This window comes from Bubalus kerabau, chromosome 16 (genome assembly GCF_029407905.1).
Source record: "Bubalus kerabau isolate K-KA32 ecotype Philippines breed swamp buffalo chromosome 16, PCC_UOA_SB_1v2, whole genome shotgun sequence".
Taxonomy (NCBI): Eukaryota; Metazoa; Chordata; class Mammalia; order Artiodactyla; family Bovidae; genus Bubalus; species Bubalus kerabau.
Window position 1 is genome coordinate 77,089,633 of NC_073639.1, and position 22,451 is coordinate 77,112,083.

General features: G+C 62.0%; 3 protein-coding genes across 14 annotated transcripts in view; 1 reads left to right on the forward strand and 2 right to left on the reverse strand.

Annotated features, from left to right (window-relative positions):
* Positions 1–5,819, reverse strand: part of TXNRD2 (thioredoxin reductase 2) — a 29,378-nt gene extending 23,559 nt beyond the window's left edge. For 2 of the 3 annotated variants that reach the window (XM_055549901.1, XM_055549900.1), the window contains exons 1-2: positions 4,840–4,938; positions 3,097–3,162 (exon numbers count right to left, since the gene is read on the reverse strand). In XM_055549901.1, coding sequence (XP_055405876.1) covers positions 3,097–3,162; positions 4,840–4,909 — 136 coding nt within the window. In that variant the 5' untranslated portion in view covers positions 4,910–4,938. Of the gene's footprint in view, positions 1–3,096; positions 3,163–4,839; positions 4,939–5,769 lie in introns of those variants that run through there. The other variant, XM_055549902.1, reaches the window with a different exon arrangement.
* On the forward strand, positions 4,691–19,942 carry COMT (catechol-O-methyltransferase). 4 transcript variants are annotated; one of them, XR_008703320.1, is made up of 8 exons: positions 4,691–4,976; positions 12,901–12,967; positions 13,720–13,965; positions 14,456–14,747; positions 15,427–15,620; positions 15,830–15,961; positions 18,020–18,459; positions 19,102–19,942. XR_008703320.1 is itself a non-coding variant. In XM_055549903.1 (7 exons), exons 4-7 carry the CDS (start codon positions 14,456–14,458, stop codon positions 18,218–18,220), a joined length of 819 nt encoding a protein of 272 aa, XP_055405878.1. In that variant the 5' UTR covers positions 4,691–4,976; positions 12,901–12,967; positions 13,720–13,965; the 3' UTR covers positions 18,221–18,791. The 4 variants fall into 4 exon arrangements, 3 of the variants coding, with proteins under 3 accessions (XP_055405878.1, XP_055405879.1, XP_055405880.1); XM_055549903.1 differs by lacking the exon at positions 19,102–19,942 and having other exon boundaries at positions 18,020–18,791; XM_055549904.1 differs by lacking the exons at positions 13,720–13,965; positions 19,102–19,942 and having other exon boundaries at positions 18,020–18,791.
* A 143-nt stretch (positions 19,943–20,085) lies between these two features.
* The window catches only part of ARVCF (ARVCF delta catenin family member), a 30,383-nt gene continuing 28,017 nt past the window's right edge, over positions 20,086–22,451 (reverse strand). For 2 of the 7 annotated variants that reach the window (XM_055549893.1, XM_055549898.1), the window contains 6 exons: positions 22,149–22,260; positions 21,964–22,054; positions 21,648–21,701; positions 21,233–21,318; positions 20,817–20,936; positions 20,086–20,526 (listed from right to left, as the gene is read on the reverse strand). In XM_055549893.1, the coding sequence (XP_055405868.1) occupies positions 20,829–20,936; positions 21,233–21,318; positions 21,648–21,701; positions 21,964–22,054; positions 22,149–22,260 (451 nt within the window). In that variant the 3' untranslated portion in view covers positions 20,086–20,526; positions 20,817–20,828. Of the gene's footprint in view, positions 20,527–20,816; positions 20,937–21,232; positions 21,322–21,647; positions 21,702–21,963; positions 22,055–22,148; positions 22,261–22,451 lie in introns of all 7 variants that reach the window. The other 5 variants (XM_055549892.1, XM_055549897.1, XM_055549895.1 and 2 more) reach the window with 3 other exon arrangements.

Here is a 22,451-nt window from a genome sequence, read left to right on the forward strand (position 1 = left end):
CACCATGGGGGGTTCCCATCCACCTACACAGAGTACACAGCTGGGCATTGCTGCCTCTTCTCAGGAAAGCGAAGCTCGGGAGTCAAATGGCAGGTCAGCCAGGCCCCGAGACGGGGAGCAGGACCGGACCCCACACTGCACCCCCGCCTGGAGCCCCCTCCGCCCCACGCCCTGCCCCCCAATCCCCTGCCTCCGCTGTCTGCAGATCCCCAAGCTGCGAGCCCCGCTTTCTGAGCCCAGGGACCACTGTGGGCTTCCCACTGGCCCTGCTGGGGCACAGCAGTGGCCAGCCCTAGGCCCTGGACCTGAGCCCCGAGGGCATGAGCGTCTGACACCACAAAATACGCTCGACTCATGGCTACCACGATCAGAAGCGAGTATACAAGTCTTCATCAACAAAACCACTTCATTCAGCGATAACCGACGGGACCCCGGCACTGGATTTAAAGGCTGCGGCCGAGGGGACTCCTCAGACACAACCACACCCAGCTTCTGGGCCTGACCAGGACGGGGCAACGGGGACCAGAGTTACTCTCCTGCTCAAAACAACCAAACATCCTGACACAATGTGCAAAATACTGGTTTCAAGAAACTGAACAGAAGAAAACAAAGGTCCGTGATCTCTGGGAGGCAGGAGCGGGCGGACGTGAACCCCAGAAACAGGGGTTCCCCAGGACCCAGCCCGGGAGAGCCGGGCGTTCCCGAGAGGAGGTGGGGTGGAACTGCTGCCCAGTCTCCTGGGGCAGTGGTGGGCTCGGGAAGGTCGTGTCTCCCAGTAGTCAAGCCTGGACTGGGCCCCGCACCAGGCCTGCCTAACAGTCCTCACGCAGAAATTTAGAAAAGACCAGGCTGTCCCTACCTACATCCCAGGACATGCTCTGACACATTTCTAGGAGTACAAAAAAGACCCAGGACCCAGCAAACGAAAATGAACGAGTGTAAGTCACTCCGTCGTGTCCGACCCTTTGTGATCCCATGGACTGTAGCTCACCAAGCTCCTCTGTCCGTGGGATTCTCCACGCAAGAAGACTGGAGCGGGTTGCCACGCCCTCCTCCAGGGGATCTTCCCCACCCAGGGATCAAACCCAGGTCTCCTGCATTGCAGGCAGATTCTTTACCAAGTGAAGCCATCAGGGTAGAGTCCAAAGTGTCTGGCGCTCTAACAAAAATTACCAGGCACACAAAGGAGCAGAAAAATGCAACCAGTCCATGAAGCTGACCAGAATTGACAGGGACGTCAGGGTCAGCGGAAAAGAAAGCAAAGCAGGCGCTACAACTGAACCCCACGTGTGCGCAGAGCTAAGAAGCCATGTGAAAGACAGAAAAAAAGTGCCCACGTCAGAGTGTAGCGATGAAACTGCACCCAGCAGCAGGAAATCCAAAATGGGGGGAGCCATGTATGCGTGCGGCTGACGCAGAGGAGACGAACACGACGTTGTAAAGCAACCGTGCTCCGATAAAAACTGGGGGGAGCCGTGTATGCACGTGGCTGACGCAGAGGAAACGAACTCAACATTGTAAAGCAACCGTGCTCCAATAAAAACACATTTAAAACCTGCCCCACGTGGGGTTCACGGTGGAGCAGACGCCGCAGACTCTTTCATTAGGGAGCCTGCAAACAGGTATGGAAACTATCCACAATGCAGAGAGCTGGGCGAGCTCGGAGAGGAGCCGGATCAGCGGACGCACGTGGACTAGCGTCGCCCCCGTGAAAGAGCGACTGACAGTTGGACAGCGTCATGGATCAGTGAAAACTATGACCCAGCGGTCTCCCCATCCTTTTTGGCACCAGGGGCCGGTTCTGTGGAAGACAACTTTGCCATGGATGGTGTCAGGGGTGGTGTCGGGATGATCCAAGCCCATCACATTTATGGGCACTTTATTCCTATTGCCATGACATCAGCTCCACCTCAGTCATTAGGCCCAGAGGACAGGGAACCCTGACCCACAGACCCACAGAACTCGATGAACTCCGGCAGGAAGAGGATTCAGCACGCACCTGAATTGGCATGCTATCGTTAAACTGCTCAAAAGTAACGGAAAGAGAAAACCCTAAAAGCAAGCAGAGGAGAAAGACGCAACAGAGGAACGAAGATACAAACGGCAGGTTTCTCATCAGAACGGATGCAGGCGCAGACAGGGCAGAGCCCTACGGTCCCCTGTGGGGCAACACGCAGGCGCGGGGCGAAGTCGTCGCCTCTGGGTCGGGGTACTTACGTCTCCGCGTCACGGTCCCCCTTCTGGTGAGCCTCTCCCAGTGGGGAAGAATCCACGCGCGCCCTAGAGCCTGCGCTGCACAAGCAAAGAAGCAACCGCACTGAGAAGCCCCCCAGCAAAGAGCAGCCCCGCTCCTGCAACCAGGAAAAGCCCGGACAATGGACACCAGCACAAACAAGAAACAATAGAAGATAAACTCGGGGGTGACGGTCGCACAACTCTGCGAATGCAAAATCCACCGCATCAGGCAGTTTACACGTGTGATCTACACGGTGTGTGACTTACGTCTCAACAAAGCAGTCTGAAAACCATGAAATAATCAGGGATAAAGCTGACATAAGACGTCAAAGAGCTGTTCATCGAACGGCAAAACCCCGCTGAAAGAGACAAAGAGCACCTGAACGGGAGGCACACCGTATGGCCCCGCTGTTCTACTTCCAGGCGACTCTCCAGCAGACTCACAACACGCATCCACACAGAGACACACGCACACACAAACGTTTCCAACAGCCCAAAACAGGAAACAACCCAGTCCACGGGCGAACGGACCAACCACAGGTGAGATGGACGCAAAGTCCACGCAGCCGCATGAGAAGGCAAGACTTGGATACACGCAGCAACACGGATGATCTCCACATGACGGGGCCCGTGGGAGAGGCGGGAAAGTAAGGATACTCGCAGCACGAGTCCATTGAGACAAAATTTCATAAAATGCAAGGTGATCTACAGCAAGAGAAAGTGGGTCACTGGCTGCCTGGGGAGGGGGACCAGGCCCGCGGCAGAGAGCACGCGTGCGGGGCGCACCCCCAGTCCCCAGAGCTCCACTGCCTTCCCGGAGGCCCTGCCACGCCGGCCGCATGCGGGACGCAGGACACGCACCTTCCTTGGCGCAGGCCAGGCCGCCGGATCCGCCGCCGATCACCAGGAGGTCGTAGCATTGCCGGCCTGCAGGGGTGAGGGGGCATCAGAAGGAAGGACCAGGGAGGCCGCCCGCGTTCCGGGGCGGTCCCGCAGCCACACCCGGCCCTGTGATGGTCTGGGGTGAGCACACGTCCCTCAGCATGCACTGACCCCCGCCACCCACATCGAGAAGGCAAGTGAGCCGCCCTGAGCTCGACGTCACCCAACGTCCTAGCAGGAGCGGGCGGGAAAGCTTCTCTCAAGTCCACCGGTCGGGCCGTGAGGCTCAGCCGCTCCGAGGGCCCGCAGACCCTGGTGGGGCAGCGGCTCTGAAACGCTTCTGGGCCCCTTGGAGGCCGCTTGCAGCCCCCACCCCTGACCCTGGCGGACCGGCCGCCCCGTCTTCTCTCCGTAGAAGGCTGTCTCTGCAGATGCTCCCACGGAAAGCAGCCCAGAGACAACAGAACTGGGGTCCGCAAGAGGGGGCGGGGGGGGTGTGTGTCTTCAGGGGCGGCCAGCTCCGAGCCAGGGACCCCCAGCACCAGGCCTCGCCCGTGGGCAGAAAGAAGATCAGCACAACCCCGGGGCCTCTCTCCTCTCCCCTGCTCAGGGAGGCGGGGACCGGGAGGAGGTGCCTACCGTCCATGGCCAGGGCAGGTCCCTCCTGCCGCCCTGCAGTGTCTGTAGGGTCTCCCTGGCCCGCAGAACCCCTCCGCCAGCCCCACTCTCCCTGCCCACGTGAACAGATGGCACGAGGACTGTGGGCTTATCTTCAATGGTCTGCTCTTCCCATGGGGCACACCCAGCAGCCCCCTCGTCTGATAAGCGGGGAGGAGGCGGGCCAATGGGCCTCTGTAGGCCCCACTGCGGGAAACCACCTTTAAGACCTGTGGGCTCTGGGCAGCCTGTCTGCAAGGAAGGGCCCCAGTGGACCCCAGAGAGGGCACTGCCCTTGGAGCGCCCGCTGGGCACGCACCGTGTGCTCCAAGGCTCCCCAGGGCGCCTCACAGCCTGGGCCCTCTGCTCGGCCTGCAAGGCCTGTTGCCGGGTGTCCTGAGCCCTCCCCCGCCAGGCTTTCTGCTCAACCCTGAACTCAGGGCCTGCACAGGGCCAGCAGAGCCCCCAGGAGCAGCGCCCCCCCGCCCCACCTAACAAGCTGTGACCCTCTGGCCAGACCCCGTGACCTCCCCAGCCCCACGCCCTAAGGCCCCAGCTACACACAGCTGGCAGGGGGCAGTGCTCTGCCCAGGGCGCCTTCTCCAGTAAGGGGCGCGCCCCGCCTTCCCCGCGTGGTCCCCCCAGGGCAGGGATGTGCTGGGAGAGGTCGGGGTGTGTGGTGCCCCCGAGGCCACCTCTGGGGGTCCCCCGCCCCGCCCCTGCTCAGGACCCTGGAGGCGCCCCCCGCCCCTGCTTGTGGCCCTGGGGGCACTGTCCGGGTGGGCCCAGGACCCCTGGCCGTCCAGGGGGTCCGCAGTGTCAGCTCCCTCCCCCAGGGCGCCCCAGCATAGCGAGGAGCGCCCACCAGCAGAGGGGAAGGGCCCCTCCTGAGTCCCGCACGTGCAGGGATGGGGCAGGGCCTTGGGGAGGAGCGGGGAGACCGGGCCGGCGGTCACCGCTCCTGCTGAGCCGGGAGGTGACCCACCCCCACCACGGTCGGCTCCCCGGTTAACGCCGCCGCGGGGATCGCCGCTCCACGCCCGGCCCCGGCCCGCGCCCGCTGACCTGCGGCGCCCCGCGCCCCTCCCGGCGCGCGGCCTCGGAAACGCGCGGCCGCTCCGCGCAGCGCCGCCATCGCCGCCCCGGGGGCCTCGGGCCGGGCTGCCCGCCGCGCTGCCTGCGCCGGCGACCGCGGACCCGAGGTGGGTGCGCGCGGCCGGGCCCGGAGTCGGGCCGCCCGCGGGGTCCGCGCGGGGCTGGAGCCACGGATGGGGGGCGTCTAGGACCCCGGGGAAGGATCCTCCCGGGACGCGGGCTCCAAGCTGGCGGGGGCTCCGACCTGAGCTGGGGGGCTCCAGCCTGGGGTGGGGCCTCTGACCTGAGCTGGGGCTTGGACCTGGGGTGGGGGCTCTGGACCTGGGGTGGGGGCTTCCGACCTGGGTGGGGGGTTCCGACCTGGATGGGGCTCTGACCTGGTTGGGGGGAATCTGACCTGGGGTGGGGGTCCTTGACCTGGGTAGGGGGGCTCTGGGCCTGGATTGGGGCTGCAACTTGCAGTGAGGGTCTCAGGACCTGGGGTGGGGTCTCCAGAGGAAGGGGTGTTTAACCTGGGCTGGGGATTCCCAGACCTATGATGGGGAGGCTCCCAGAACTGGAGTGGGTCTCCGGACATGAGGTGGCTTCCCCAGACCTTAAGTGGGGCGGGTGCCCCAGACCTGGGCTGGGGGCTCCGACCTGGGTGGGGACTCTGACCTGGGCTGGGGCTTGGACCTGGGGTGGGGGCTCTGGACCTGGGCTGGGGGCTCCGACCTGGGTGGGGACTCCGACCTGGGCTGGGGCCCTCTGGCGTGGTGGCACCAGGGACACCAGGCTGGTGGAGGGAAGGGAGCCGTGCTGCAGGAGAAATTCCCCTTGGGCGCTGGGCGTGGAGGGGGGGCCACCACAGGGCTCTGGGACCCGGACTCCCAGGTCGGCAGTTTCTGGGAGAGTGCGAACCTGGGTCCAGGCTGCAGAGTAGGGTCTGAGCGCCTCGGGTCCCCAGGGAGGGAGCACTCTGGTGCCCAGGCGAGGGCTCAGCCGTGTCCCCGTCCCACCGGCAGGCCTGGGGCCTCCTGGGCCTTCCGTTTTGTGAAACTGGCAGCCTTCCCAGGAAGAGGCCTGGGCCCCTCAGCCTGCTGCCACCTTTGAGGTTTGACCAGCAGCTTCCTTTGGGCTTGTCGGGTCAGATAGACATGGCGGACACGGGCAACAGCATGGTACCGGACTGGCTCACGGGCCGCCGGGCCTTTGAAAGGGAAAATGCGGGTGGGGTGTCGGGGCCTGAGGGAGTCAGAGAGGAAGCACAGGTCCCTGGGACCCCCACCCAAGCTTGCCCGCCGGACCTGGCCTCCTGCCCTCCTGCAGAGCTGGGTGGTGTTGCTAGACGTGTCGCTTCTTCTGGAAGCTGTGAAGTTGTTGGGTGGACACCGTGGGGGGCTCGGGCATCGTAGAGAAGTGGCCTCGAGCCGTGACACACACTCAGCTCTTTGTTCCGGTCTTTACATGAGGCCTCGTGGCTGGGTCTGGCAGGGACCAAGTCTCCTCAGTGGGTGATCGGAGGCCACAGTAACCCAGCGTTCTGAGTCCTGAGGGAGGTCAATTGAGAAGATTTTAGACATCGAGTTCTCAGGTCACTAGATGGTGACGTGAGGCCATGGTGGCCATCTGCTGGATTTCTCCGGTTGCCATGTGAATGAACGTCTGTGGAGACATCAGGGTCGCGTGGCAAGGCCACTTCCATCGGGAGCAGAGCTCGGGAGATGCGGGTGCCCCGCAGCTCGTGCCGTGGCCCACATCTGAAGTTCCCGCCACTGTGTCTCCCTTCAGCGTGCAGGGCTCTGTCAGACCGAGGAGGACATGGGCAGTGATAGGACTGAGTCCCAGGCCGGGAGGGAGGGAGGAAAATGAGGAAAACTGACGTTTGGAGCGTTATCCCGAATATTGAGTAAACGGGAAGGACTGAGGATCCGGCGATGACGAAAGGTGCAAGCGGGCTATGCAGCCCAACACGCAGGTGGTGATAAAACCTCAAGGGCATCGACTGGGCAGGACTGGACTCTTGACGACCCGCAAGGTGTATTGTTTTCTCCAGTGAGACAGAATTTCTCTCTGTGGTCACTTCCATTTTTGATCAGTGGTCAAGTGAAGAGTATTCATGTTTACAAAACAGTTCTGGTCCCACTCTGTTGTTGTCCAGTCACTAAGTCGTGCCCGACTCTCTGCGACCCCGTGGACCGCAGTGCGTGGGTCTCCCTGTCCATCACTGACACCTGGAGTTTGCTCAAACTCATGTCCATTGAGTCGGTGATGCCCTCCAACCATCTTGTCCTCTGTCACAACACAGGAGTTGCGACAACTTCTATTTGGGACAAAACGAGGCCCACAGCCTGGGAGGCAGCATTTCAGGTCGCTCGGGAAGGCGCTCGAAAGAGGAAGGGGAGAGGCCAGTGTACGTATGACTTTGACGAAGGGGAGCGCTTGCAGTCAAGCCTGCGGGAGGTGGCTGGTCACAAGGAGCAGCTGTTGCCAGGAAGGAATCCAGTGCTTTTCTAGATACGAGAAGGTGCAAGCACTGGGCTCATAAAATCAGCTCCTGAGAGTAACTGACTCTCTGAAGACCTGTCCTGCCGGTTTTCCCTGAGCTCCTTCGGGGCGTGCGACGTCAGCATCTGCAGGGGCACGCGACTTAACCCTTGTGCAAGGCAGATGGCGAGTTTGTAATTGACAAGGATTTGTCTCCCTCTTTTTACCTTTTATTTGTTGGCTGTGCTGGGTCTTCATTGTTGCGTGGGCTTCCTCTAGTTGCGGCGAGTGGGGGCTACTCTCGGGTCTGGTGCATGGGCCTCTTGTTGCAGAGTGCGGGCTCTAAGGCGCACGGGCTTGGTTGCTCCGCGAAACATGGGACCTTCCCGGGTCGGGGGTCACACCCGTGTCTCCTGCGTTGGCAGGCAGGTTCTCCACCCTTGAGCCACCAGGGGAGCCCTGTCTCCCTTTGTTATTTTGCTTGAGGACAAAAATGACTCTCCTCCCTCAACAAAAACGTATTCCACATTCTCTGCGTGCTTTTCGCGTTCGTTTTCCAGGCTCGGGGACAAAGTTGTTTTCCTTTGCTTGGACTAGTGGCAGATTTATTCTTACGCGTTGATTGAAGTTTATAACCGTTAGCAGCCTTTATTTTATAGAGAGAACAAGGAAGCAGACAACTGCAAATTATCCGTCCTATCCCAGTATCCTGTAGCAGATGAGCAACTTTTGTGAAGATAGGCTCGCATAATCCGTAAGGTTGGAGGAGGAAATGGCAGCCCACTCCAGTGTTCTTGTCTGGAGAGTCCCATGGACAGAGGAGCCTGGCGGGCTACAGTCCACAGGGTCGCACAGAGTTGGACACGACGGAGCGACCAACACTTTCACCTTCAAATGTCTTTAGCTTCTTTGTTATATAAACATCAGAAGCCAAAGCATAGAAACTTAAACTCATGCCTTCTTAATCATGAGTGTTTCAGCACTTTATCTTATATAGAAATTATACAGATATTCGGTGACAGGGAAATTTTAATGGAGGTTGTCTTGTTCGGGCTTCAGGAGTAGAGGAGCAGGCCTCTGACCGACCTCTGACCCTGCCTGGACCACAAGCACATCAGTCCTACCGGCAAGTCAGGTGGCACTTAGATAAGAAAGGGACTGGGTCTTGGAATTTCTTAAGCCCCTGTGGACCCAGCCAGCCCCCTGAGGTCTAAGGAGTCTTATGACTCACAAGGCGAGTCAAACAGCATTGTGAGACTTAAACCACACCTGCAACTCTTTTGTGCACAAACCGATGATGCTGTCGGTCTGCTGCCTGGGGTTATGAGCGGCAGCCCCCAGAGCTGCAGTTTGGAGTCTCGCCCGTGCGGTGGACGCACTGCCCAGGACCCTTCCCCTCTGGGACTCCAGACTGCGTGATGTGGGACTCGCCCACACTGTTAAGGGCTGGGTGTAGATGCCAGCTCAGTTTGGTGGTGTGTGCAGTATTACTTCTCTCTTACTTCTTTTCTCCTAATGACTGTATTTGGGGATTTTTAAAAAATTGTCTTACTTATTTACTTTTGGCTGAGCTGGGTCTTGTTACTGTGGCTTCTCCGGTGACAGCGACCGGGCCCTGCTCTCTAGCTGGGGAGTGCGGGTTGCTCATTGCGGTGGTTCTCCTGTTGCAGGGCGTGCGCTCTAGGATACACGGGCTTCAGTAGCCGCACACGCAGGGTCAGCTGCTCCGTGGCATGTGGAGTCTTCCCGCACAAGGGATCGAACCTGTGTCCCCTGCATTTGCAGGCGGATTCTTAACCACTGGGCCATGAGGGAAGTCCCTAGATTTGAGATTAAGTTGGGTAATCTTCTGTTAAAAAGTGAAATTGTTTGTTTGTGCATAACGAGTGCTTTCTCTTTTTGACGAATGCCTCAAACCTAAAATGAAAACTTTTGGCAAAACAACCGGATATCTATTGTTTACCTTAACTTGGTAGAACTCTTAAGGTTTCAAGTTACCAAAAAGATTTTGGAAACTGTTTTTAGGCAGACTGAAACACAATCATTATGGAAAGAAAGTTTGTCCTCATAGTGACTGGAGGATTTCCTTGGTGGTCCAGTGGCTAAGACTCTGTGCTCCCAGTGCAGGGGCCCGGGTTTGATCCCTGGTCGGGGAGCTGGGTCCCAAACACTGCAGCTAAGACCTGGTGCAGCCAAATAAATAAATGAGTATTAAAAAAAGAGAGAAGAGTGACCGGATTTGATTAAAATCAAATTTATAATTTAAATGACTAATCGATAGTCAACCAAGGAGACGTAAGTGTGTTGCAATGTATGTAACGTTGACAACCCTAAAGATACACCTATTTTATGAGATGAACACTTACTAAGCTGGTTTTATTTAGCAAAGATTTACCCAAGTACACGAACTAGAAAAACAGTTGAGTTGGTGCTTGTATCTTTGGGAGTTTTAGGAAGGTTTACTTTACATAAGTGCCTGTTCCTCTGGAAGCCAGTCAGGATAGAGTCCCTGGAAGGCACTGCAGAACTTGATCTGGTCATACCATCTGGAGGTGGGGAAGCAGCGTATGTATATAAAAAAAACACAATCGTACATAAAAATTTATGCCTAGCTATGCATCAGTCGTAAAGTTACATAAGACCCACTAGTTTATGTAAGAGTTGGACCGTCTCTTTGCTGCATTTGGTATCTTAATCCGAATCGTGTTGTAGCAAGTGGGGCAGGTTGACACCCGTGTGCTGTGACGCCTGAAAGCCCCTCTGGACCCTGCTGTATCATCTCAGAGAGGTGTAGACTAAATGCTTCCAATTCACTGTTCTTTTTCCTTTTCAGCATCAGCTGGTTGCTTCTGGGGGATCCCTGAGCCCCCGGAGAGGTGCCAGGGGGCCCAAGGTTTCAGGGACTGGGGGAACTGAGGGGCGGGGAGGAGGGCGTGGTGGGCAGGCGGCCCAGGAGCCCCCGAGGACCACGTGCCCTTTTGCTGACCGGGAGGAAGTGGGCGGAGCCAGCCCTGCGGCTCCTGTCCGCGGGGCTGCAGGGAGCCCCCCAGCCTAGGAGCGGCAGAGCTGTGCTCCCTGTGGCCTGCGGGTCGGGAGCCAGAATCACAGTGGACAGGAGATGAGGCCACAGCCCCCGGGCCTCTTGTGTCCCACGCCGTGCCCCACGCCACCCAAGAGCACAGGCCCCCGGCCCAGGCACATCCCTAGTTTGGGCAGCCGCCTGGTTCCCCCTTCATGAGGACTCCCCCTCTTGCCCCCCACGGCCCCCCTCCCTCGCACCGCGCTCTCAGGCCTGCCTTTCTTGGGGAGGCGGGGAGGCCTGTGTGACTCCTGGCGAGGACCCCCCTACCCCTGACACGGCGCCCTAGCAGATTGAACACCGTGGGACTGAAGAGCCTATGGGCCGTCTGCAGCCCCCGCCTGGGCTTAAGGGGGCCGGGGCCCTGGCCAGCATCTCCATCAGGCCCTTGGGGGGTTATCAGGAGGAGGGTAGGTGGCGATCCCAGGTGATGGAGGGTCTGTAAGGAGACCACTTAAGAACGGGCTTATAATAAGGAAGCTTTGGGGGTGGGCTGTTGTTGCTGTTGAGAGAGGCCCCCCCCACCCAGTTTGTGCTCCATCTCTAGGGCTCGGGGAACACACACGGGGCCTGGGGAGGAAGCTCGGGACCGACAGCCTTCCCCTCCTCCCAGAGAGGGTGAGTGTGCACCTCCTGGTCGGGTGGGGCAGGCCCCCAGGTGCCCAGGCTCAGGGGGCAGGCGCTGGCCCAGCAGGCATGCAGATTGGGAGCTGGGCTGGTGTTTCTGGATCCTGCTTCCCAGTGGGGTTGTCGTGTTCCTTTTTCTTGTGGGAACAGAGAGGACCAGAAACAGGGTTGCTTGTTTTCTTGGTTTTCCACCGTTTTTGATGAAGTGAAGCATGCGTAAGTTGAAATGTACCGCTCTAAGCACGTGCGCGCGCACAGTTGGGTGGCATCGAGCATCCACGTGGCTGCGTAGCCGTTGCCACAGTCTTCAGAACTCCCACGCCGCCCCAGGCAGAAGCTCTGCCCCTTTCAGCAGTGACTGCCCGCGGCCCCCAGCCCCTGGCAGCCTCTGTTCTCCATCCTGTCTGTGTGAGACTGCCCCTCGTGCACGTTTCATCCGGGTGTGATCATTCAGAATGGATCCTCACGTGTCCGGCTCATCCCACTGAGCGTGACGTCCCCCGGTCCGTCTGTGAGGTTGCAGGTGTCCGCACGTCCCTCCCAGTGGGACGGGGTCAGGGCTGCGGTCATCTTACTCATCCCTTACCCCAGTGTGCGGAGAGACCATGCCTCCTCTGTCCATGGTCCGTGTCCTCTCGCGGCCGCTGCGCGTCACACTGTCCTGAACGTGGGTGGACAAATACGGGTTCAAGCCGCTGCTCTCGGGCGTCTTGTGTCCACTCCCAGAAGGGGGATTGCTGGGTCATACGGTCACTCTGTGTACCTTTCTGAGGAACCGCCAGCTGTTTTCCACAGCAGCTGCTCCGTCTTGGGTTCCTACCAGCCATGCTTGAGTTTCTAATTTCTCAGCGGCCCCGCCAGCAAGGGGCGGGTCATCCCAGCGGGTGTGAAGCGGTGCCTTGCAGCTTTGATCAGACATCCAAGTGATGAGCTTCCTGGTCACTGGTGTGTCTTCTTTGGGGAAATGTCTGTGTTCTGTCTCGTTTCTAACTGGGTCCTTTCTGAGTTGTAGGAATTCTTATGTATACTTAGGATTTTAAACCCTCATCAGATAGGTGGTTTGCAGATATTTTCTCCACGCCCTGGGTTGTCCTTTGCTCTCTTGATGGTGTCCTTCGATGCACAGAGCTTTCATTTTGGTGAAATTCTATTTTTCTTTTGTTGCCTGTGCTTTTGGTGTCGTATCTAAGAATCCATAGCCAAATTCAAAGTCATGAAGAGTTACTCCTATTTTTCTTCTATGAGTTTTATGGTTTTATTTCTTAAAATTAGGTTCTGGACGTGAGTGGAACACACAGAAGCAGGGGGATACGTGTGGGATGCGCAGAGCAGGGGGTCTGAGGGTGCCGCTCGGCCACCAGCCCTCACCTCCAGCCAGTGGCTCCCTTGTCCTCCTCTCAGGGCAGCAGGGCCCTTCACCCTCCCGGGGCCCGGAGCCACGCAGGGCGGCGGGAACCTCAGGCCACCGCTGGGGGAACTGAGCGACCTCACTGTGGCCCTTCCAAAGGGCAGAGCTGTGGGCGCTCCAGTATTGGGACCCCCAGCACAAGGGGCCCCCTGGGTTGTCTCCCCGAGGAGGGGTCCGCCTGGCCCTGACCTGGAGGGCTTCGTCCCAGCACATCTGCCTGGTTCCGTCAGTGGCTCTGTTCTTGGTCCTCGGCACCGTGTGAAGCTCCTAGCAGACCTGGGCTGTCAGGTGGCTGAGTCCTCGCCTGATTTTTATACAGTTCAGGCATTGTGGGAATTACGTTATCCTTCACAACTCCAGGTCCAGCAAGGACTTTGGTATTTAAATGGGATATTACTTTTTATTTTTTTATATTTATGTGTAACATTGATTAACTTTTTCATCAACCCAGAGAATCCATCAAAGTGGCCCAGCCTCTCTCCACTGCTGCTGAACACAGTCGTGATAAAGTCACACAGGTGTGTGGTTGAGGATCCTAAGCTGGCAGGACGGAGCCCAGTGGGCAGTGCTGGCCACCTCATGCCACGTGCCCCCATTATATTCTGTCACCTGTCCAGGACGTGCAGTCAGCCCCACTGCACCGCACCCCCAGAGTCCCCCCACCTGCCTTCTGCCCCGTGGGCACCTGCGGGCTTGGCCTGCAGTCAGCCCCACTGCACCGCACCCCAGAGCCCCCACCTGCCTTCTGCCCCGTGGGGCACCTGCGGGCTTGGCCTGCAGGCAGTGCCACAGGGACCAGGGAGACCGTCCGTGGAGTCCAGGGCTGGGGGGACATTCCAGGCGACGTCTCGCTGCCTGTCTGCTCTCCCCCGAGGGCAGGGCCGGCCTGCGGCAGGCCCCCATACCAGGACTCCGGTCCCTCTCAGGCTGTGGTTCCTGATTAACTATCTACAGGCAGGAGAACTCCACACAAGCTCTGTCTGCTTTGCCCCAGAGCTCGGAGGAGGGGCATGGGGCGTGGCCGTCAGGGAGGTGGGTCAGGTGGGGCCCTGACCTGCTGACCACGTGCTGGCTGTGCCTGGTGTAAACAGGCCATGCATGCAAGACCACTGGGAAGTCTGGGTGGGCACGCTCCCCTGTTCCTCCCTGCTCTGCCTGCCCAGACCCTCATTGTGGCCCAGGCCGCTGGAGCCCTGAGCTGTCCAGGGAGGGGCGGTCACCCCTCCAAGACCCTCAGGCCGCCTGCTCTCCCACGTGCCTTTCCCAACAGGCGCTTCTGGAGGAGCCGGTCCTGTGCGGCCCCTCCCTGTGCGTGACCCACGAGTGACCACAGCCCTGCTGGAAGCTTCCCACACTTTCCCACTTTAAGGCCTCTGCCCTGTGCCGGCTCAACCTGGCTGTGTCTCAGGGGCCCCGGGCCCCTCCTCTGACTGGGGACCCCTGCTACCTGCCCAAAGGGTCGCCTGCCAGGGGAAGGGCCGGTCTCCTGCTCATTGTGGTGCAGGTGGGCGGCAGGGTAAGCATGCTCGCGGGACAGGCTGCCCTTGTGTGGAACAGCCGGCTTGGGGCTGCCTGTGTCCGTCCGCGGAAGCTCACGGGCCACACGAGCTCCCGGGCTGTCCCCAGTGTGTGCCCCAGGGGGCTCTGAGTGCGGTTGGCCATCCCTGTGGGGAGTGTCCAGCCTCGGGCCAGCCGTGCCCCAGGCTGCCAGAGACCCCCGTCTCTCCACCCAGGGCGGAGTCCCTGGGGATGTGGTTTGCAGGTGGGCGGGGCCCCGGTCGTCTCACCTGGGTCTGGCCACCGGGCACGGGGCTGGCCTCTCGAACCTCCTGGGTGGGTCAGCCAGGCGGGAAGGTTACTAACACCGTGGTGACCACGTGCTCCCACGGGTCCTGCGGGCGGCGGGGCCTCGTAGAGCCCGGGAGCCCCGCCCCGCCCCGCCCCGCCCCTCGCCCCAGCGCAGGTGCTGGAGGCCCCGCCCTGAAGCCCCGCCCCTCGCCCCGCAGATGCTGGAGGCCCCGCCCCTGCTGCTGGCCGCTGGTGCCGTAGGCCTGGCCCTGCTCGCGCTGCGGTGGCTGGCCCCACCGGACTTGCCGTTCTTCGGCTGGGCCTTTATCGGCTGGAACGAGCTCATCATAAAGCCCGTCCGCAACCTCCTCATGGGCAGCAGCAAGGAGCAACGCATCCTGCAGCACGTGCTGCAGCACGCGGTGGCCGGGGACCCGCAGAGCGTGGTGGCCGCCATCGACAGCTACAGCTCGGAGAAGGAGTGGGCCATGCACGTGGGCGAGAAGAAAGGTGGGTGGCGGGGAGGCTCGGGCGTGGGTCCCCGCCCCCCACTCCCGGAGGTGTTCACAGGGAGCCGCGGCCAGTGCTGGAGGGGACGGAGAACCGCAGAGTCATTGTATGGCTTGTTTGCTGGCAGCCGCCAGGCAGAGCCAGGTGACCCCCCCGGGGCGGGCCGTGGGTCCCTGGGTGTCCCGGCTGGCTCCAGGGTGCATGGAGACCCTTGGACTGCGTCCTGCGTGGGCGCCTGGCCTCGCCCCGCCCCCGAGGCCGCTTCACGACCTTTGGACTCCAGCCGGTATGCGTGGCACCCCCGGAGTCAAGGCAGCGGACATGAACCCTGGGGACGGAAGTCAGGGTTCCAGCAGCCTTGAACCTTCCGACTGTGTCCAGATCAAGGGAGCGGGGCAGGCTTTCGGTGCAGCCCGTGGCCAGAGTGGGGTGGGGCTTCCACGGAGTGCCGCTCTGGGCGGGGCCAGGCTGGGGGCAGCCGGGAATGCTGGGAGGGGAGGACAAGCCCAAGCAAAAGCACAGAGGCCTGGGGGCGGGAGCTCGGGCTGAGCGGTGGGGCCTGCGGCTGGCCTGGCCGGAGGGCGCAGCGCGGGGGGGTGGGGGGGTGGCGGGTGGGAAGCTCCCTGCTCGCCTGACCACTCCCGGCCCCCTCCCCCCCCCCACCCCCCCGCCTCCGCAGGCCAGATCGTGGACAGCGTGCTGAGGGAACAGCGGCCGTCCGTGCTGCTGGAGCTGGGCGCCTACTGCGGCTACTCGGCGGTGCGAATGGCCCGCCTGCTGCTGCCCGGCGCCCGGCTGCTCACCATCGAGTTCAACCCCGACTATGCCGCCATCACCCAGCGGATGGTGGAGTTTGCAGGCCTGCAGGACAAGGTGCGGCGCTGTCCCTGAGGTGGCGGACGGATGTGGGCACAGGCTCCGAGGGCCAGGAGGGCTGGGGTCACACCCCAGCGGCTCCAAGCCATGCTTACTCACCTGGCCAGCAGCCCAGTCTGCAGGGCGGGAGACTTCCAGAGGTGGGGCAGAGTGGGACCCATCCCCCGGGACCCCCAGGCTCACTGGGTGGGGGCCTGTTGCTCCAGGTGACCGTTGTCCTTGGAGCATCCCAGGACATCATCCCCCAGCTGAAGAAGAAATATGATGTGGACACCCTGGACATGGTCTTTATCGACCACTGGAAGGACCGCTACCTGCCGGACATGCTTCTCCTGGAGGTAAGCCCTGTGTCTGTGGCCAGGTCGGGCCCTGCAGAGGGTGGCTGGGGAGCTATGGGCTGGCCTGTGTGCGTTCGGGACACAGAGGGCTGTGGGGGCCTGGGCCGGGGCGCGTGGGCCTCGGGGAGCATACCTGGACGGCCTGCATCCGTAGAAAGCAGCAGATACTGCCCTTGGAAGTGGACGTGTTAGTTCTGTTGCGTCCTACTGTTTGTGACCCACGGACTGTCCTCGCCAGGCTTCTCTGTCCATGGGATTCTCCAGGGGGATCTTCCTGACCTAGGGATTGAACCCGGGTTTCCTGCACTGTGGCCAGATTCTTTACCATCTGAGCCACCAGGGAAGCCCTGCTGCCCTTGGCAACTAGGAACCTAACAGTTTTCTCAGAACCACTTGTTCACGGCTGGTCATTATCTCAAGAGAAGGGAAGGCGTGTTCTGCAGCTGGCTCTGCCTTGGCCTGGCCACGCCGCCTTGGTCGGGCGAGGGGCTGGAAGGGCAGGTGGCCTTCGTCCCCATCGCTCAGGCCTCTCCACGGGCTTCTTGGTGTCCTTACAGCAGGGCGGCCGGAGACGAAGGATGGGGAGGCCTGGCACCCTCGTGACCTGAAGCCGCACCCAGGGTGGAAGGAGGGGCTTCGGGAACAGGGGACCCCACTCTGGTCCTCTGAGTGCTGGCACGCGGCCCTGATCAGACATTCCAGGGCTCCGTCCCCAGGCAGGTGGCCGGCCTTTGCATTGCCTCCTCCGAGGTTAACCCGTGGGTTCAGTGCCCCACGTGCTGAGCCCCAGCTCACCTTGAGTGTTTGCTCCCGGGGTTGGGCAGGCTGGGCCGCTGCTCCCAGCGGCCCTTCCTCATCTGTATTACGGGGAAGTTCCTTTTTTAGGAAAAATGCTCCATGATTCAGAGGCCCACTTTTTTCAGATTGTGGCTCATGGGTTGTTGTCCCAACCTCACTGACCTCACAGCTGTGTTTTCCACTCTGGCCTCAGGGCCCAGGCATGGAAGGGAGGCAGCCGCTACCAGGATGATTTGAGGGCTGCACTCACTTCAGTGGCCCCCGTGTTCCTAAGTCACCAGGGGGGTCCCCGTCCATCTCTGCGGTCTCACTAGCAACTTAAGACACGCCTGGGGCCCCCTGCTTGACTTGGCCTTCCTTTTGGGGGATTTTTATTTTTTTGCCACTTTAATGACCATTTAGAGAAAGCTGTGATCTTCTAGCGCAGCAGCTGGGCTGTCCCTTCACCTCTTCCCCAGGGAAACATTTCCTTTCGGTTTTTGATGTAACCTAAGCAGGGCTTCCGTGGTGGCTCAGATGGTAAAGAATCTGCCTGCAATGTGGGAGACCTGGATTCCATCCCTGGGTTGGGAAGTTGCCGTGGAGGAGGGCATGGCAGCCCATTCCAGTTTCTTGCCTGGAGAATCCCATGGACAGAGGAGCCCGGTGGGCTACAGTCCATGGGGTCGCAGAGAGTCAGACACAACTGAGCAAGTTTCACACACACCAAGCAGCTCCTCCTCCGCCTTAGAGAGACTGGGGGTGAGGTTGGGGGGCATGGAAATGCAGCTGCCCCTCCCCCTGTAGAGCCAGGCCTGACATGCTGGCCGACTGCCCAGGCGCTGGTGGAGACTGGGGTGCCTCAGGGTGGACCTGAGGGGCAGGCTTGTGGGTGTGGAGGTCTGCCTCCCCACCCTGCAGGGTCCCCCTGGTCGGGCCCTACTGAACCTCCAGTGACCAATGCCAGCGGCCCCTGCATGGGTCATCAGGCATCTCGGTGACCTGGAGGAGCCCATGTTCCTGGCACCCACGGCCCTTGGTCACCCACTGGCCGCAGTCTGGTCCCCGCCATCTGCACTCTCACACCCCCCAGCATGCAGTAAGCCCCTCCTGTGTGCCATGCGCAGTACTAGGGCCTGAGGGCCCCCCTGCCTGCTCAGGCCTTCCTCGAAGTGGCCGCTGCCTGGAGGGGCTGGGGCGGGGCGGCCCCCACCCCCACCCCCCCCGCCCCCGCCGGCCAGGCTGCCCTCATGCCCTCCAGCCCTGCGTCTGTCCCCACAGGAGTGCGGCCTGCTGCGGGAGGGGACAGTGTTGCTGGCCGACAACGTCATCTGCCCTGGGGCGCCCGACTTCCTGGAGTACGTGCGCGGGAACAGCCGCTTCGAGTGTTCGCACTTCAGCTCGTACCTGGAGTACTCCAAGGTGGTGGACGGCTTGGAGAAGGTCGTCTACAAGGGCCTGAGCGGCCCTGCTCGGCCCTGAGCCCCGCTCGGGGTGCCCCGCCACGCCTGGCCCTGAAGGGTGAGGCGGCCCCAGCCATGGGCGCACGCGTCCCTGGCGCCGGTCATTCCTCAGGGCAGCAGCCCCGCGGCCGCCCCTTCTCAGCTCCAGGCTGTCAGGCTGGCCTGCCCCGAGCACGACCAGCTCCCCTTCCAGAATCGTGGCAGTCCATCTAGAAGGAAGGTGCCTGCCTGCGAAGACCAGCTAGGCAAGCCATGGCCGTGAGTGCCGCGTGCATGCGCACACACACACACGTGCGCGCGTGCACAGTGTCACACAGCCACACACACACACGTGCACAGTGTCACACAGCCACACACACACACACACACGTGCAGTGTCACACAGCCACACACACACGTGCACAGTGTCACACAGCCACACACACCACACGCACACGTGCACAGTGTCACACAGCCACACACACTCACACACGTGCACAGTGTCACACAGGATGACAGTGTCACAGTTTCATAGTGTCAGTCACATAGCCACTTACATAGTATCTCACTTTCACAGTCACACACACTGTCTCACACACACACACGCCCTCTCCTCCTCCCCTCTCTCCCTCCCCCGTCCCCCCTCCCTCTCTCCCTCCCTCCCCCTCCCCCCTCCCTCTCTCCCTCCCTCCCCCTCCCCCCTCCCTCTCTCCCTCCCTCCCCCTCCCCCTCCCTCTCTCCCTCCCTCCCCCTCCCCCCTCCCTCCCCCTCCCCCCCTCCAATCAGCAGGTCGGGCGGCCGCACCCTCGCAGCCTGCACCTGCGCTCTGCCGTCACCAGGTGGCAGCAGTGCCTCGGTGATCACCACCGACCCCCCTGCCCCTAAAACATACCCTCCCGACTCCTTTCGCCTCCTTTTAAGAATGAAATGCAACTTTTCTACTCAGCCGCTACCAATCTCACAGACGAACACCCTGTTTAGAAGACACTGAGGTAGAAATTAAGGACCTGATTCTTTAGGTGAGAGACGACCCTAGTGCTGCTCCGTCTCCCCCCAACACCCCAGCTTCGCACCAGTCACCTGCCGCTCCCCTCGGCCGCTGCAGACTGGCCGCCCCGCTCAGCCCCACGGGGATGTCTGCGGGCTGGGCTGAGCCCCACTGAGAACCTGGGCGGCCCGCAGGCCACTCTAAGCAAGCAGTGCTGGGTCAGGTGTGGAATGCCGAGTGCCTGGCCTCGGGCCTGGTGTGGCTCTGGGCGCACCGTGTCCCCAGCCCGCTCGGCCTGGTCTGGGACAAGACGGCACAGTTGGAGCAGCTGCATTGCTTCCGTGGCGGTCTGGCTGCCTGTAATGATGCGACTGGCCGGCACCCACTCACATCCACAGGCACCCCTGGCCCCAATGCTGGCCTTCAGCCGCAAGGCCCTCAAGCGGCCGGCTGGACCGTCAGCCGCCTCGGAGGGTCTTCTGGGTCCCTCACCTCAAGATCACCCCTTCTGGCCAAATCCACCTGTGCCCAAGACCAGCCACAGACCTCGGGGCCCCGCTAACCACCCAGGATCAAGCCTATGCCTCTGTGTGTAGACAGGGGCCATGTGGGGGGCACACCCCGGGGGCCTAGACGCAGCGGACCCCCACGGGGCCACCCTGGCCCACCCAGCAGACGACAGGGGAGTGGCTTGCGGAGACAGACACGGGAAGTTCCTTTGTTGCTTGTTATAATTTTTAATTTTTCTTACAAAAATTTAGATGTTTACCAACAGTCTTAGTTTGGTTTTGTTATTGATGTTTTTATCGGTGTTTCTCTGGTTTCTAAGTCACAAACAGCAGGCACTCAACAGCGGTCCCCCACTGCTGCCAAAGGCCAGTCCCAGAGGTGCTACTCGAGGGCCACAGTGCCCAGGGAGGGGCTCCCGGCGCGGTGGGCAGCGGGCAGGGCACGCACAGCTAGCTCCCGCTCGCTGCCTCCAGGGTCTCTGCGGGGGCTGTCCCCCAGCGCCGCCCCCACTCAGGGCCCAGGGAAGCCCCTGCAGCCTCGGGTCCAGACTCCCTGCCCTGAGCCCCCTCCTCACCCGTCCGCACTCCGCGGGGTCCCCGCTGGCCCCAGAGCAACGCCGGGCACCCTGGCCTGGGTTTCCCAGGCGCACGCTGCACACAGCACCATATCAGGACGCTAACTCGCCCGGGAGTTAGGAGTGGGGAGCCAGGGCCGGAGGGGGAGGCGCCGCCCAGCCCGCTGCCAGAGGGCTCCCAGCTCCCCAGCGGGTTCTGCACGGGCACCCAGAGGCCCCTTCCCGCGGTCTCTTCAGAGGTCAGACCCTAAGAGCAAACGGCCAGGCCCAGGCCCTGCAGGTGGAAAAGGGAAGCCTGAGCAGGCCTGGTGACGGCCGCTAAGGGAAGGCGGGTCTCGGGGGGCCCTGTGCCGGGACATTGGAAGGTGTGGAGGGTCGGCCCCCATCTCACCCTGTGACCTCCAGGCTCCGATGGCCCAGGGTCCCTCCCGCCCCGCCCCCGACCTGGGCTTCCCTCCGCTGAGCTGGGGCGGCCCTGCAGGAAGCGTGCAGGGAGAGCAGGGCAGGCAGGCAGCGGCATGGAGAGGAGGCCCCACCCCGACGCAGAACCCAGAGGGGACGTACCGGGCATGCAAGCTAGACCCAGGAGTCGACAGGCTGAGGCCTGGCGTCCCCCACAGCGTCCACCAGCCTGACCGCAGGCCTGCTGGGCCCGGGCGGAGGAGCCTTCCTGCTGGGGTCGGGCTGCAGCGGGCGGGCAGCGGGCAGGCGGGCGTTAGAGGCAGAACGCAGCAGGTTAGTATGAGCAGGCGGGTGGGAGCTGGGCAGGTCAGCAGGGCAGGGGTGTGTGCCAGGGGAGGGCTGAGCGCCAGCGGGGCTGGGGGACACAAGAACAGGCGCAGAGCAGGCGGCTGCGGGGCTGCCGTGGGGGCGGGGCTGAGGAGGGAGGGTGCCTATGCAGCCTCGAACCAGACTGGGTGCGGGGCTTCCCCAGCCAGGAGAGCCACAGCCCCGCCCCAGACGTGCCCAAGGCCACTCACTTTCAGCGGCTCCTTCTCAGAGGTCTCCCCCGCGGGGTCACTGCCTCGAGGCCTGCGCTCCCTCCTGTCCATGGTAGAGTAGCCGTCTGCTGGGCAGAGGCAGAGGGGACCCTGAGGCAGGCACCGAGGTGTGGCTGTCCCTCAGCGCCCAGGGTGTATCTGGGGAGGGCGTCCGCCTGGACTGCGCGGAGCCGGGTTTTCTCATCTGTCCCCACTCCCCCTGCTGGCCCCCCGGCCCAGAGCTCAGAGCCCTCCAGCCGCCATCAAGTGGCAGACCAGTTTGGCTGGACAGTGACCCCTCCCTGGCTGCCCCGCCCCTCGCTCCCTGAGCACCCCTAAGCCAAATCACTCTTCTAACCACACCTCCTTGGAAGGCCCTCCCCACACAGAGCAAACAGCCTGCACCCGCCCGCACCTGGACCAAGTGCTTCCATGGGGATCATGTCCCGGCCGCCTGGCTTCTCACCGTCTGCAAGGCATGAGCATGTGGGTGGCTGGCTGCAGGTGGTGGCGGGGGCCCAGGCCTGGCCTCAGCCACTCTGGGTACCCTGTCACCAACATCTGCTCCCTGGCAAAGCCTCCCCCAACTTGGTGCCAAGGTGAACGCCCTGGGGGTAGGGGGTGCGAAGAGTGGGGGCCATCCTCCTGGAGGAAGGCCCACCTCCCTGCAGCCCCCGGCCTGGAGGAGGGGCACAGCTGAACCTCGGGATGGGCTCTGGCCCCATACTCACCCAGGCTGTTTTCCACCAGCGGCAGCGTGCTGTCGTCCAAGCCTCCCGGACTCGGGGCTGCCTTGGGGCCCCTGGCATTAGCAGCGGCTGACTGCGGCGGGGGAACACATAGCAGACGGCGTGGGTCGGGGCGCTGCCACAGGAGACCAGGCCTGGCGAAGTGAGAAGGGGCGGGCGGGCCTAACCTGGAAGCGCGCCTTGCTCCAGCCGTCCTTCTGCAGGGCGCTGCGCAGCTCCTTGTAGCTCCACACCGTCTGCAGCACGTGCGACGCGGCCTTCGCCTCGCGCACCGATTGGCTGCGGCCCAGGCGGGATCAGCTTCTGCCTGGACCGCCCCGCCCCGCCCACTCACCTGGCCCCTCCTACTCCGCCCACAGGCCCCGCCCACCCACCTGGGGCGCCCCCCCACTCCGCCCACGCACAGGCCCCGCCCACCCACCCGGGGGCCCCTCCCGCTCCACCCACCTAGGCCCCGCCCCAACAGGCCC

Bases quoted from the DNA above. Each gene is read 5' to 3' on its own strand.
- COMT (XM_055549903.1), top strand. From the start codon at position 14,456: ATGCTGGAGGCCCCGCCCCTGCTGCTGGCCGCTGGTGCCGTAGGCCTG. The intron at 15,621-15,829 runs GTGCGGCGCTGT...CTGTTGCTCCAG, and splicing joins TTGCAGGCCTGCAGGACAAG to GTGACCGTTGTCCTTGGAGC. The intron at 15,962-18,019 runs GTAAGCCCTGTG...CTGTCCCCACAG, and splicing joins CGGACATGCTTCTCCTGGAG to GAGTGCGGCCTGCTGCGGGA.